General features: G+C 46.9%; 1 protein-coding gene across 1 annotated transcript in view; it reads right to left on the bottom strand.

Moving 5' to 3' along the window:
* The window catches only part of Galnt14 (polypeptide N-acetylgalactosaminyltransferase 14), a 225,325-nt gene that overhangs the window by 32,856 nt on the left and 177,423 nt on the right, over positions 1–15,046 (bottom strand). Inside the window, exons 4-8 of the mRNA XM_041631101.1 lie at positions 14,127–14,194; positions 12,020–12,085; positions 11,738–11,859; positions 1,761–1,848; positions 914–998 (exon numbers count right to left, since the gene is read on the bottom strand). Of these exons, the coding sequence (XP_041487035.1) occupies positions 914–998; positions 1,761–1,848; positions 11,738–11,859; positions 12,020–12,085; positions 14,127–14,194 (429 nt within the window). The remainder of the gene's footprint in view (positions 1–913; positions 999–1,760; positions 1,849–11,737; positions 11,860–12,019; positions 12,086–14,126; positions 14,195–15,046) is intronic.

The following is a 15,046-nucleotide window of genomic DNA, read 5'->3' on the forward strand; positions in this document are numbered from 1 at the left end:
CATGCCAGAACTATCTACAGAATGGCCAGTTAGCTCAGTTCAAGCCACCAAGCTCACACAGAACAAACACAGAAGAGCCACCACGGAACAGTGGCCATGCAACCCTACCGCTTTCTGGTTACAGGGCTTACAGCCTTCACATCCCTACCCTGAGCTGAATCCCAACACCCGTGGGAGTCCCCTCTGTATGCTGTGAACGTGGTTTGTTATGATTGGTTAATAAAGAACCTTATTTGGCTAATAGTCAGGCAGAATAGAGCTAGGCTAGAAATCTAAACAGAGATGGAGAAAGGAGGAGGAGTTAGAGACCAGCAGCTGCTGGAGAAGCAAGGTGTGAGGTAACAAGCCCCAAGCCTCATGGTAAATATAGAATAATGGAAATGGGTTAGTTTAAGTTGTAAGGACTAGTTAATGAAGCTTGAGCTGACAGGCCAAACAGTTCGTAATTAATAGTAAGCCTCTGAGTGGTCATTTGGAAACTGGTGGAGTAGAGAGAAACTTCCAGTTACGCCTGACAACCAAAATTGGACCCACAGGCCCTAGCAAGCATTTCTTCCCTCACCAGAGGTCCAGATGTGCTGATCTTGGAACCTTACATGTTAGTCATCAGGAGGTGTAAGAGCCGTCATGGCTTGTGTGAAGACGTAGAGTGTTGGTTACCACTCCTCAGCACAAGTCTCTAAAGGTCCTGTGCCCCTCCCCAGAAGTCTCCATGAAGAAAGTAACCTTCTAGAATAAGGGGAAATGTAGAAAATAAGGGGAAATGTAGAGATCCCCTGGCCAAGGGCCTTCGTTCCCACTTTTCCACTCTTTTGAAGACTCAGTACTGACCTTTCTGAACCATAGGGCAGCAGGAAGGGTCAAGGAGAGCTGAACCTGCCCACCCTCTGCGTCAGCATCCCTTTATACTCACCGGATGGGCTCGGTGGGGTCCAGGCGCAAAGCCTTCTGCTCTGGGGAGAGCTGCTCCCACTGGAAGTGCAGGCTCCAGTCAAACCCTGAAACACAAGCATTGGCCTAGCTGACTTGGTATCTCAAAGCATGCTCAGAGCTTCCTTATCCCACTCTTATTCCAGCTCCTGGGAGAACTGGCCCTTGGGAAGACAAGTCTCCCCTGGTCTGCTCGACAGCAGGGCTACCAAAGCTCCCTCTACATTCCCTTCTCCAATCTAGCTCACGGAGCCTGTCTGAAGCTCCCTGCTAGGTAAAGAAATAGAGCAAAGGGTAGAAGTCAAGGCGTATGGTGTAAAAGTGACAGATGGGACAAAAACCATAGGTCTGAGTCTTAGGAAGGAGTAAACAGGGAATTTTGGTGTAAGTCCCCAGAATCACCTAGAAGTCACTATTGGGTATAAGTGAACTAGGCCCTAGGCTGAGAACATGGGAGGGAGGGGCTCTGGGAGAGGGTGATGCCAATATCAAGATGGCAGACCAAGTCAGGTCCCACATAACCTGGCACTTCCAGCTTCCCCTATATCCTCATGTCTAGGGGTGAGCCCCAGATTAAAGCTAGAGTCCCAGAGGGCTGGGTTATCTCTGTCCCAGGAGAGAAGGACAAGCTGAACTGGATTTTATTGCAAGATACAGACTTAGGCATGTCAGACAACTCACCAGGAGGTCTTCTTTTTCCCCACTTTGAGATGGGGTGAAGGAGGAAGTGGAGGAAAAGAAGGAGGGAGGGGAAAAACAGGAGGAAAAAGACAGAAAGAAAGAGAGGAGAGACAGGAAGAGGAAGAGGGAAGGAGTATTGGCTCACTCACCCCCTCTGAGTTCTGAGGCAGACTCAATGTAATTGAAGGTGTCCAGGTTAATGATGTCAATGACAGGGCAGACTACCCTTGTGTAATCCTGCAAAACACAAAACAAAAAGACCTGCATTCTGTTTTCAGGGAACACCTGCCGCCTGGAAGTCAGCAAACTTAGAGGCACCAATCAGCCAGATCAGAAGCAAAACTGTGCGTATCCAAGGGGAACCTGGGTTCTAAAGTCCTTCGTCTGAGGGCTAAGGTTCTTAGATTGATGAATAGCTGTTCCCTTCTGTCAGACACATACCTATATGTCCAGTCCCGAATTCCCACCCACTTATCAGCCCAGTGTGCCGCTGGCTATTTCCCTGCACATATTCACTCGGCTCTTCAAGAGTGGCTTCACTGTCTTCTACTGACATACCCCTTACTTCAAGTTCCAACTTCTATTAACAGAGCATCCCACATCCTCTTCTCCTAGCACTAAATTAAGATTTACCCTGTCCATCAACCAGATCAGGTTCTGGTTCTGACTCTGACTCTTCTAAATCCACACTGACTCTTGTCTAGAGAACTTCAAGAACTACAATGGACTTCTAACATGCTTCCCATCGCATCCACACTGTTTCCTTCCCTTCTGTGTATGGTTGCCCATGCTCTTTCTGCTACGAAAATCTGGCCATGCTACTCAATTGTCCAATACTTTAATCACCTCCAACATAAGGTGTACTTCTTAACACAGAGCCTAAGTCCATTCAAACCTGCTTCCACGTATGAGTGAGAACATGAGGTATTGGTTTGTGCAGAACAGACATCACCAGGGGGCTCGGGGTGGGATGGGGAAGGAGGACATAGAAAGCAGACTGATAACAGGCACCGAAATTCAGTTAGAGGAGACATAACTCCTACAGTTCTCCAGCACGGTAGCAGGAATACAGCTTTTAATAATTTATTATATATTTCAAAATGTTAGAAAATTTTGAATGTTCTCAACACAAAGAAATGATCAGTGTTTGAGGTGACAAAAATGATAATTTCCTTGACTTGATCATTACTTGTTTATCCATATATGAGAATGCTGCCCAGGACCCCATGACTATGCAGAATTATTGTGTGAAGTAAAAATAAATAGTCACACATCTTGCTTTCCAATTTCATCACTTTCTTCTTCCTCAGGATATCCTGTATATTGCCATCATAGTCATCTGGGCTAGCAAGGAGGCTCAGTGGTTCAGAGTGCTTCCTACACTTCCAAGGGGACTTGGGTTTAATTCACGGTGTCCACATCAGGAGGCTCACAACCACCTACAACTCCAGCTCCAGAGGATCTGATGCTCTGGCCTCCGGAGGCACCTGAACCCATGTGCACATACCCATACATAGATGCACACATACACATAATTAAAAGGAAAGTAATTCCCAAAGAGTCATCTAAGGGATATTTTCAAAACAACCAAGCCCAACTCCTCAGTTCCTAGCAGATAGGGACAAACCTATCAAGTTTGTTCATTGTAGGCGAGTATACCGCAGGGATACAGCCCCAACAATGGTATAAACAAACTGGGAACACAAAGACTCTGGGATCTCACAATGAGAGCCGAGTGGTCTGGAGAGGCCAGCCCATCTCGAGAAAGCACTCTTTTTCACCTACCACCCTTCAGCCAGCTCAGGCAGGAACCTGGGCTTCTCCCTGAAGCCATTTAATTCTTATGTTCAATCTTTTCCCCAATTTAGGCTGTCTTATTTTTAAGCTCCAGAATGACTGAGCACTTGATTCTAAGTTCACAGACTTAATTTGACCCTGAGCCTCCCACATCCAATTCACTCTGACAGAAGCAAGGTACCTCTGAAAACCAGTTGGCCCAGGTGGAGAGGAACACTCATTGCCAAGGCATCACTTCCACCGCAGGGATGTTAAAGATGCCACAGCTGTCAGCACTGCACCTGCCTGGGTACCACATGCCATGGTATCTTTGGAGCTACTCTCCAGCCACTGATACACACACACACACACACACACACACACACACACACACACACACACACGTACGGATGCTCAGATTACTTTAAAAACAAAAGTTTAGGGGTATCTTCTGTAAGTTCAACAAAGTCTTCAACCTGTCTTCTCTTGCTGTGTTCAGGGACCTCTGCAGGTGCATTGATTCTCTCTGTGACCTTTGTACACACCCAAAGGCATGTCTAGTCTGTGCCCAGCTGCTAGAGATAATCAATAAGCTCTTGGTCCATTGTGCTTAGAAGACAATCGTTTTCCTTGGAGTCTTGGGCCACACTAGATAGTCCGTGCTAACACTGTGATTTATGCTGAGGGATTTGACCCATGAAGTACCAACTTGACCTTGACAGCCACATGGTGACCATAAAATTCAGGCTCATCCCTGCTCTCCCACATGAATGTTTGCTACTCAAAGCTCAAGGAACTGGTGCCCAGCATCCCGTAGAACTAGGTGACCAAGATGTTAATGTGCAGCATATCATTGTTTACATCTTGGACCTGCAAATCACCCTGGACTCTTCACCCCACGAACATTATCCTGGAACACAGGAGACCTGGGCAGAACCAAGTGTCCAGGATGCTACTGATCACCCTGAACAAGGGCATCAGCATCCTGTCCTTGCAAACATCTGCTCCCTTTTGAACTGATGTCGAATGACAGCAAAATGTTCTGTGGCTGAATAAATGGAGAACAGGTTGAAGGGACCTATTTTTTTTTTTATAAGAAAAACTAAGAATAATCATCTTCTCCAGGAGTTTCCTGCCTGGACCATTATTTATGAGAGACTTCCATCGCCCTTTCTACAGTTGGAAGGTTTTCTCTATATACTATTCCTACCATGGGGGTGGAAAACATCAAAAATCACAAAGAATTGCCCAACCTAAGCCAACTTTGCCTTTTTTCAAAGGTGAGGTATGAATGCCAGAAGCCAGTATTCAGTTATTTAAGTAAATCAATGTGAGTCTACTGAATGATATAGATAGATAGATAGATAGATAGATAGATAGATAGATAGATAGATACATGGATACTGTGTGGACTCTACTTATATTTTCTGGTATAGTTGTATACCTATTTATGAATAAACTGTAACAACACACTTATGCTAAGCTATTTATAAAAGTAATAAATATATAAAATAAATCAAGGCTGTCTTAAAACAAAAAAATATTCAGGTTCATCTATATGATTGATGCCTAGTTAAAGCTCTGGATGCCAAAGCATATGTGAGCTTCTCTGGTTGGCAACACCGCCCTCCCCTCCCAGGGCTGCTATACATCTCTTCTAGGAGAGGTAAACACTCTATAGAACCCTTCTGGAAGAGGATAGATGAATGCTCATGATGGGACTTTGCACAGGGCCTTGCTTCTGCTACTGTTAGCCTTTCTGCTGCTGTTTCCTTTCACAGCAATCAATGATTAATAAGTACAAGTGGGCCTGCTTCGGTGACTTGTGGATCCTTGCACTGAGTCCAGGAAGGGTCTTGGGGACTCTTAGATGATAACCTCATTTTGTTTTGCTTTAGTGGAAACAAACTCCCCTTCCCTGTTTAAAAATAAAACTGAAAAACCAAGTGTAGAGCGTGTGTCTCAGTCACGGCCTCCACGTGGGCACTGTGCCATGACTGCGACAGGCTCCCCAAGCACTCTCCTACCCTTCTGAGACCTTGCATCTTAGGACTTCTGTTGCAACTCACTCACCTGTGGTATCTGGTCTATGGAGAACAGACAGGCAGCGAGGGCTGTTTGGGGGCCAAGTGCTATATGCGGTTATTACCTTGAAAGGGGCCACAGAAGACTTTAGTGAGTCACCCAAACCAGAACACAAGCTCTCAACACGAGAGGATTGGTATCCACTCTCTGGCTTAGCCCAGAGCCTGGAATGCAGCGAGTATTTTATGGCATTGGATAAGAGAGAAAATCATTCCCTACATCCTTGTGTAGGTGATGACAGGGATCAGGTGGGTCACTTATGACTTAACAGGGTAGCTTTTCAAGCTGGAGCCTCAAGGATGAAGAGAGTCTCATTAATCATATTGTTGGCCCAGAGTCAACAGAGGCTCCTGTTGTGTGCCCATAATTGGTATATCCTAAAAGTTAGGCCCAAGCTTGAGTATAAGCAAACAGCTGGTAAAATCTTGGGCAGATCCTGGACCATTCCCTATTCCCCATTTCCTTTCCCTACCATGGAAATCCAAGTCTGTTTTTTCTGCTCCATCCTTATCTCCCCTCCCCACCCACTCTTATCAGGAGGAGAGGGGCTGAAAGCACTGGGCAGTAGCCATCAATCCCTGGTGCTCTCATACCTCTCCTTTCCCCACTGATTCATATGATTAAAGCACATTGTGAATGGGCAATCAGAAACTTCTAGAAGAACTCTCTCAGTGGCCACCAGCATTCCTGAGTCTTCTTGTTGTGTAAGACTTGTAGGGGGACAATGATAACGTAAGGAAACTCCCCAGTCTAGGGAAGATGAATCCGATTCAGGGTCTAGAGACAGCCCAGGGCCTCTCAGCTGGCCTAGGGGCAGACGTGGTATATTATGTCTTCCTCCTTATAACCGAATAATTGACAAGAGGCAACTGAAGGGAAAGAAGGGTCTGTTTGGGCTCTATGTGGCAGGGAAGGCAGGGCCTGACAACAGGGGGCACTGTGGAAGCCAGAATGTGAGGCTGCTTGCTAATATCTCCAAAGATCAGGAAGCAAAGAGAGGTTAATAGCAAGAGGAGTACATTACAGCACCTAAGACTCACCCTCGGTAACCTACTCCCTCTGGCTAGACCCCCTCCCCCATAAGCTTCCCAAATAGCGCCACCAGCTGGGGATCAAATGTCTAAATGCTAAGCTGGCAGAGGGTGGAGGATCAGTTTACATCTGAACCATTCATATGAGAGAAGCTGGAGAAGCGTCCTTAAAGAGGGGCTACTGTGGGGTGGGGACACATTTGTTGACAGAATAATTAGGTTTCCATTCAGGCTCTGTCATATAGAAAGGTGTATGACCTTAGTAATTCGGCATGCTCCAAGGGATCCTGTTTGCAAACCTGTGACGTGAAGGCAAGTTGCTACTATTGCAAGATGATCCTGCCTTTTGACTAGAGCTCATGTAAGGAAGCTAGCGAGGAAAGCACACGCGAAGGCGTTGAAGGATAAGCCAGTTATCATTTATATAAATTTGCTGGATGTTGAAAAGATTGAGATTTCTTGAAATCTCTTTTCCATCAAAAATATATGGAAGGAGGTGAAGGAAAGAAACTTACGTTAAAAAAAGAAAGAGAAACCAACTTGGTGTTTCCAGTTAGAGGGAAGGGAAGGGAAATTAGGGAGGTGTTGCATGGAAAACTTCAGCTGAAGATAGCCTAGGACAGTTTCTTTCTTATTCTGTTCTATTTTTGAAAACCTCGATCTCCAATTATAGCTTAAAATGTCTATTTCTACTCTCAAGATCAGATCACGCTCTGTGTGGAGACAAGGCACTTACGGAGACATCCAGAAACACAGCTGGAAGACATACACATTCCTCCTCCTTGAGAGGCTGTCCCAGAGTCCCCGCCCCCCATAGCATTAAGAGGCAGGGCTTTCAGGGTGAACCTAGCGGCTCACAGAGAACTCTCTAGGTGAATCCTGGGGTTCCTCTCACTAATCCCTTCACAGTGAAAGGTTGAGCTCAGAAGGTGATGGGGACCAAGAAGCTAAGCTCCATCGTGGGGCCAAATGACTCCCAGAAGAGTATCTGGCTGCAAGCAGCCAAACTCTCATTTGAAAAAGCAAGGAAGACTATGCCAGTCTGTAGGTAAGGCTGGCTGCAGAGAGAGAAATGAGACCATCTCCTGGGAAGTTCTCTGAGATGGATGGACTCAGAGTCATTGGGATAGAAAGGGATTCAGATTCATTACGACTGGGCTTCCTCAAAACACCCTCTGAGACTGTGGCTCTCTACTAAAGACTTGCTTAAGATTGGGCACATCCTATTTTCATGCACGGAGGAGGAGCTTATGAGGTTCCACCTCCCACTGTTAGTCTATGGGCAGCTAAGGAGTACTAGGGGCGGGGCTGAAATTCATCTTCCCCAGTGGTGCAGCCACTGACAAGTTGCCTATATTCCAGGAAATAATCCCTCACGAATGCTCATGCAAGTAACCTTAAATAAATACGGTGAGCAGAAAAGACGGAGAAAAGCAAAAAAGAAAGTGGTGGTGCAAGTCTTTAATCCCAGCACTCAGGAGGCAAATATTAGGCCTGCCTGGTATACATGGAGAGATCCATAGTAGCCAGGGCTACATGTATGATGAGAAGAGAGAGAGAGAGAGAGAGAGAGAGAGAGAGAGAGAGAGAGAGAACAAAGTAGGAGGAGAATTATTAATGGAGAGAAGAAAATTTTTAGTGGGAGAGAGGCAGAGATGAAAGACAGAAATGGGGGAATGCACCAACCTCGGGGAATAAATGTATGAAATTGTCAGAGAATAACAATAATAACTAAAAGAAAATTCTTCGAGGTTAATCATGGGGAGGGGGTCCCTACACAAGAGACATCTAATTCTTGCAATCCCAGTCCTTAATATACATCCGTGAAACTGGAAAGAGATACATGAATAAAAACCTGTACAGGAATAGTTTTAGCAGCATTATTATTGGTCCCACATGTGGATGAACTCATAGAAGCAAAACATGGTCTAGACTTACCATGGGGGTCATTATTTCATCACAAACGGCCATCTCTTATGATTCTATTTTTATGAAGTCCCTGGGGACAAAGCAAATTAGTGGCTGCAGAGGCAGGGAGGGGACAGAAGTGAGGAGTGGTGGCTAATCAGTGGGAAGTTTGCCTCCGAGGTGGCAAGGATGCTTTATAATTAGATTGTAGGGAGAGTTGCATAGTCTGTAACTGCAGTCTGAAATGGTTTAAGTGGTCAGTTTTGTTGGCTGTCATTTACATGTATGTGCATGCCCACACGCAGTACATGTGCGATTCTGGCTCGGGTTAAATTACCTTAGAGACCACATGAATAAAGAATACAAAGTTGGGAAAATATAGGATGATTACAACTGTACTAAAAGATGCTTCTTTGAGGAGAAAATGATCCTAGGTGGGAAGAAACAAGGCTGCGGATGTCTTTGCACGAATTTTGGTTGATTAGTTCCCATTCTCATGTTCCATATTTTCCAAAATGTCTGTGGTAACTGTGGGACACGTTTGTGATGGAAAATGAAAGGTCTGATCCTCTTCTTTCCCATCTTCTGTTCCCGGGCCACAGGGTTTCCATAACACCACGCTCCTGGCTCTAAGTCTATTTCTGTTCATCTGACCTTGACTGAAGCGGGGACTGCTGCCTCCAACCTCAATGCCTCTCCCTGGCTAGTGTCCTAGTGTCCGTGTCCCTACCCTCTTTTACCTTCCTGTGGTTCTGCAGCCTTGGCCTTCAAGCCCTGCTTACACACTCTAGTCTCTTCTTGGCTCCAGACACAGACCAGCAAGAGGGTGGCTTCATTTCCTGAGAGCAGCTCAGGCACAAAGCCCTTTCTGGATGGAACAGTTCCCACCGAAGAGGCCTGCTCCGCACCTGAGAGGTACACTAAGCTTTCCTATGTTTCTTTCTCGTGAGCAACTTTCTTACAGCACAGCGGTTCTCAACCTTCCTAGTGCCGCCACCCTTTAATACAGTTCCTCCTGTTGTGGCAACCTCCTCAATGATAAAATTATTTTTGTTGCCACCTCATAACTGTAATGTCACTGCTGTTATTAATTATAATATAAATATCTGTGTTTGCTGATGGTCTTACAAGGCCCCCCGGGAAAGGGCCATTTGCCCCCAAAAAGGGTTGTGACCCACAGGTTGAGAACCACTGTCATAGCACTTCTGCCCATGGTTACCTATTCTGTGTTGGCTCTTTCCAAACCAGTGCAGCAAAGAGTATATAGGAACCATGTGAGATGTGCTAAGTACCAACTGATTCCTTCCACATAGCCTGTTTGCGACTCTTCCCCATAGGTGCCAATCTAATTAGCATAAGGGTAGACAGTGAGTCTACTTTTCTACTAATTCCAACCACGACACCACCCCAATATGCCAGGACTTCTAAGGATGGTTTTCAGAAACCCCGAGAGCCAGTCTACGGCAGTGAAGGTGGTGATGGGGAGGGGACTGGCTCCCAACTGCATTTGTCCTCTGTTAAGGGACACTAAGAACTCAGAAGAGGAAAACGGAGGACAAAGTAAGCAGCAGCTGTCTGGAGAGATCCTGGCTGAGCATGCCGCTGGGGAGACCAAGGCAAAGTTTCGAGAACAAGAACGTTTGTGGAAAAGACAGTAAGGTGACCAGGGACAGGAAGGACCTGGTCAGAGGTGAGGCACTGGCTGGCACTGGGGAGATGGGTCAGTCAACAAAGTAGCTTCTGTGTAAGCGTGAGGACTTGAGTTCGGATCCCCAGAATCCACGTAAAAAGCCGGACCCAGCAGCCCTTGCCTGATATCCAGTGTCGGTGGCTGTAATGTGGGTATGAGGTGGGAGAAATAGATACAGGAATATTCCAGAAGCTCATTACATTACAAGTCAGCCTAGACCACGTGATGAGCTTTAGGGTCAGTGAGATTGTTGTGGAATATTATTTCAACTATCTAAAGACACGCCACATTTGTTTATGCCACAGAAATTACTTTAGCCGTGTGAAGGTGTGTTACTTTTGTTTCTGCTGCATTTGTTCAGTTACGTAAAGGTGGGTTACATCGGTTTCACCTTGCCTGCCTAAGGCACCTGATTGGTGCAACAAAGAGATGAATGGCCAATAGCTGGGCAGAGAAAGGATAGGTGGTGCTGGCAGGCAGAGAGAATCAATAGGGTGAGGAATCTAGGCTGGGAAGATGAGTAAGAACGAGAGGAGGAGAGAACAAGGGAGACACAGAGAACCAGAAGTCAGGGCAGCCGCCAGTCAGCTAGACAAGGAGCAGTGAAAGTAAGATATACAGATGGAAAGAAAGTAAAGAAGCCCCAAGGCAAAGGGTGGATAAAGGGAAAGAGTTTAATCTAAAAGAGCTAGCCAGGAATGAGCCTATGTTAGGTTAAGCATTCAAAACTAATAATCTCCACGTCATGATTTGGGAGCTGGCTGGTGGCCTAAAAGAAAAAGTCTAGTACAAGAGATCTTGTTTCAAAAAAATAGCAGTAGAAAGCAAGAGAGGGAAGACACGAGATGACTCTACCCTGGGCCTCCCTGGGAGCCTGTACGTACTCATCATCTACATATACAATACCCACCACACATACACGGAGACAGGACACTGGCAATGACAGAATCAGGACCAGCCCATCTGTGTCAGCACAGAATCCTAGGAGACCTAGGGATGCTAGGACGAGAATACAGATGGGAGAAAGGTTTCATTTTCTCAACTGAATGGCCAGCTCACAAAAGTATTTCCCCTTTCAGACCCTTCTGAACAATGCTAAGGGTACAAACTCAGAGGAAACTCTCCCAAACTCAGAGAAATAATTCCTAATGATCCAGCAACTCTACTTGCCCCAAGCGTGAGAGTTCAGTCAACCCTGTGAGAGCACCTCTTGCAGTGGACAAGTGGCAAGGACTTCTTGGTTCCCTGCTGAGCAGTTTGCCCACTGGGCTCTTCTTTCCTTTCAACACTGTTATTATACAGGTGGGAGTTGAGGGGTTACCAGCCAGGGCAGGAGGAAACCAGCCCAGCCCAGACCACAGCCTGTTCTGCTGATTCTGGAGAAACCATCCCTAAAGAATATCAACGCACGTCACATAACAGTCCGGACACGATTTCTCATCTGTGTGATAAAACAAACAGCCCGGGCCTTGCTTCACTCCACTGTCTTCTTGTTCTGGACACTAACCTTTGGTCCTCCATCTATAAAGTTGGGACAACAATCTGTCCCACCTGGATCCCTAAGTGAAGTCACCAGTGTGGAGGCCCTGGAAGAAGGGGGAGGTAGAAACTTCAGCTGTTTCTCAGTCTGACTCACCTCTTTGACCCTATGTAACAGGGGCTGCAGCCAATCCCTGTTCACCTCACAGTGGCTGTCCAGGAATGTCAGAGTGGTGCCCTGGGCAATGTCTGCACCCCGCATCCGGGACCGGACCAGACCTGGATCATGGACAAAAGGCCAGATGGGTACCACTGTTGCTCCAGTGACCAACCAGACTACAGCAGAGTCATTCAGTCCTCCCTCAAACACCCGAATGCATACACCTGCCCCACCCAACTCTCCATTCACACACCTGCCCCTTCCCACGGTGCTGCCTACCTTGCCGCTCGCTGTTGCGCAAGCACTTCACCTTGGGTAGCTTGGCAAGCTGCTTGCAGTCCTCAGCTGCGAAGACAAAGGTCGTGGTGAGCACCTGGGGCTCGACTGAGCGTGAGCAAATTAGAAGGATCAGGAAGGTAGACCTACTTGCTATCACCGCCCTGACTGCAGAGCCTGGTTTTCAGTCCAGGGTGTTCCTAGGTCAATGGAAGGGGCCGAGGGTCACCGAGTGACAACTGGGCCCATTTGGAACAGGTCAGCACACAGTGGTAGCAGCAAGCTTTCATGGAAACGTTCCAAGTGTGGAACCTTGTTCTGGTCACCTCAGGGTCATCTCCATTGGATTAATTAATTAATTAATTCAGAGTCTCTTCATTGCAGTAAGTGGGTCTAGCTAAAAATGCCAGGAAGGAAACAGTGTTGGACTTTGCTTTTAAAGCACGGAGGCCTTGTTTATGAAGAGTTCTGCCAACAGATGGCTTTTTCCATCACAACAGAGCTTATAATGGGAGGGTGGTCTCCAGTCTGATGAACAATGGGGCAGGGTGCATAAGAGACCCACTGCCGCTTGGTCACTTAACCCCAATCATACTGGAACTATTCTGTGACCCTACCACTGCCCTAACCTGACTGGTAGCCCCACTCTTTGGTTCTGTTTATAGACTTTGGCCTTTCTGTTTAGCTCTGGACTCCAACAAGCAACAGAAGAGACTTTTACAGGCTTCCCCAGGCATGGTTTTATTCTAAGGGCTCTGGAATGTGCCAATACATTTGACCTCTATATAAACCCTACATATGACCGTAGTCATCTCCACTCTAGAGGTGAGGGAGCTGACTTGAAGCTAATGGTTTTCTTGAGGCATGTGGCTAAGGAATGGGGAAGTCCCAGATCTAGGATTTGAGCACAAGCTCAAAATATAATAAATCCTAGGCTATCCTGTTCCTCGGGGAACTTACAGCATTTCCTTCTGCTTTTGAGCACCAAGTGACCCCCAGAAGGAGTGACGCCCGACTCGAAACTCTTCCTCACTAGGCAAAGAGAGCAGACCACCGAGTCCCAGAACTAGTACAGGTCTTCATACCCAAGACCTCACACCGAACCCACTTTTCCATGAGGAATCCATAGCCTCTGTCCTTGTGTGTGCGTTTCTGGTGCTTATGCAGCTGGTGTCAATGTGCGAGCCGCCCCTGTGTCCAGTTCCCAGCACCTATGCTGGAGGGGGTGGAGGCTGCTTTCCTGATACTTGTGGTTGTCTGTCCGCTGGCATCACCCACATGGCTCACCACCAGGAAAAGACTGCCCCACCTGAATACGGTTGACTGAGTAGAGCTGTATCCAGGACAGTGGCTGTTAGAAGAGGGGGTTGGCGCTGCTCATGCATATAGAATCATGGGATTCTGCCCATAATTTTATAATTAGTGTGACTTCCAGACATAAACAGATGTCTTGAGACCCCAGCATGTTTTCCTTGGGAAAGTGGACCAGGGGAGTAAATCTGGATGGTAGCCAGGTTCTTTTATGGAATAACTACGGAAATACGAGGCAGGAAATGGTGAGAACCAGAGTGTGGAAAGGCTCTATGGCTCACACTGCCCTGGATGTTTGGTGGGATGTTCCATGGGGATCACAATGTCAAGGCCTGTCAGATCCCAGGGAATGAGAGGGAGAAAACATGGCAGCCTGCAGTTCGAATGGGCACATGAATGCAGTATCAAAACCAGGATTCTCTGACGGAGCCCTAGGTTCTAGTGATGATTCTCTAAATGTGTGATGTCTCTTCTCAGGTCCAGGGACGCAGGTTAGAAGCTAATGGCACTGATACCACATGCGTTCATCCACACATGTACACTCATTCACCAACCACCCCAAATAGGGATCTAATAAATTTAGCTAATTCGGTCCTCAAAAACTTACAGCAGAGAACCCCAACATTTCAACTTTCCCCCCTCAAATGTATGGTTTATCACCCCTTTAAGCTCAGGCATAGACGGACATTCAGTCTTCCATGTCTTTCACCTCTAGGGTATCAGTAGGCTCCCCTCTACTGTACACAGGGGCTGGGACCAGACATTTGTGCCTCAGTTGCCAATAATCGATGTTACTCACGGTCATTGCTGAAGTCATCCACTAATATGATTTCCTGGATCAGATGCATAGGGGTGCGGTTTAACACACTGTGGGAAAAAGAGAAATTAGCGTGTCTTCTAGCGGCCAAAATGTACATATCAACTTTAGTTTTAAATATCATTGCTTGGGAGGAAAGAAGACCCCGGGACATCAAAAGAGTTTTCCAGTCGTCAGGGGCCAGCGAGGATAGGACTCTGCCTTCTCCATCACAGTGAATGTTATGCTGCCCAGTGACGCACCCAGACAGAAACCCTGGTCGTACCAACAACAACCCTTCCTCTCCCGAAGACCCAATATAATAGTTCTATGTGGACGTTTACCTTAAACCACTCTCGCCTTGTCTATCTCTGTCCTGTTTCACCCCTCCCACCCCCTTTTTTATAGGGGAGTAGACAAGGTCTTACTGTGTAGCCCAGACGGACCTTGACCAGCTGATGCTCCTGCCTTCTCCTCTCAAGTACGTGATTACACGCATGCCCTACCACCCCTCACTCTGTCCACTTTTATTTGGTTTACCACTGCAGCCCCTCCCTGCCCCAGCTCTTCTCAGTCCCAGGCTGTTTTCCTTGTGGCTTTCAGGTGACCTTTCCAGCAGTGTGGACTTCCATGGCCACAAACAAACTGATAAAATCCAATTGTGCCTGCCCACGACCTACACCCTCCCATCCCTGAGCTGGCCTCTACTGCCCACAGCGATTCATGCCCAGTGCTGCCATCTGACTGTCTTGTGCTTATTCATCATTGAGAGCCTCTTCTAGGACCTGAAATGGCCCTAAGCTGCCCACAAAGCCCAGTTCAAATGTCACTTCCTCTCTAACAGCTTTCCAATCTACTTAGGGAGAATGAATTGCTTCCTCCCCTGGGATTCTTGAGCAGGTTTTAGCTGAAGCTTCTTACTG

This window comes from Microtus oregoni, unplaced genomic scaffold, assembly GCF_018167655.1.
Source record: "Microtus oregoni isolate MIOR12 unplaced genomic scaffold, Mior012 000036F_ref0000092, whole genome shotgun sequence".
NCBI lineage: Eukaryota > Metazoa > Chordata > Mammalia > Rodentia > Cricetidae > Microtus > Microtus oregoni.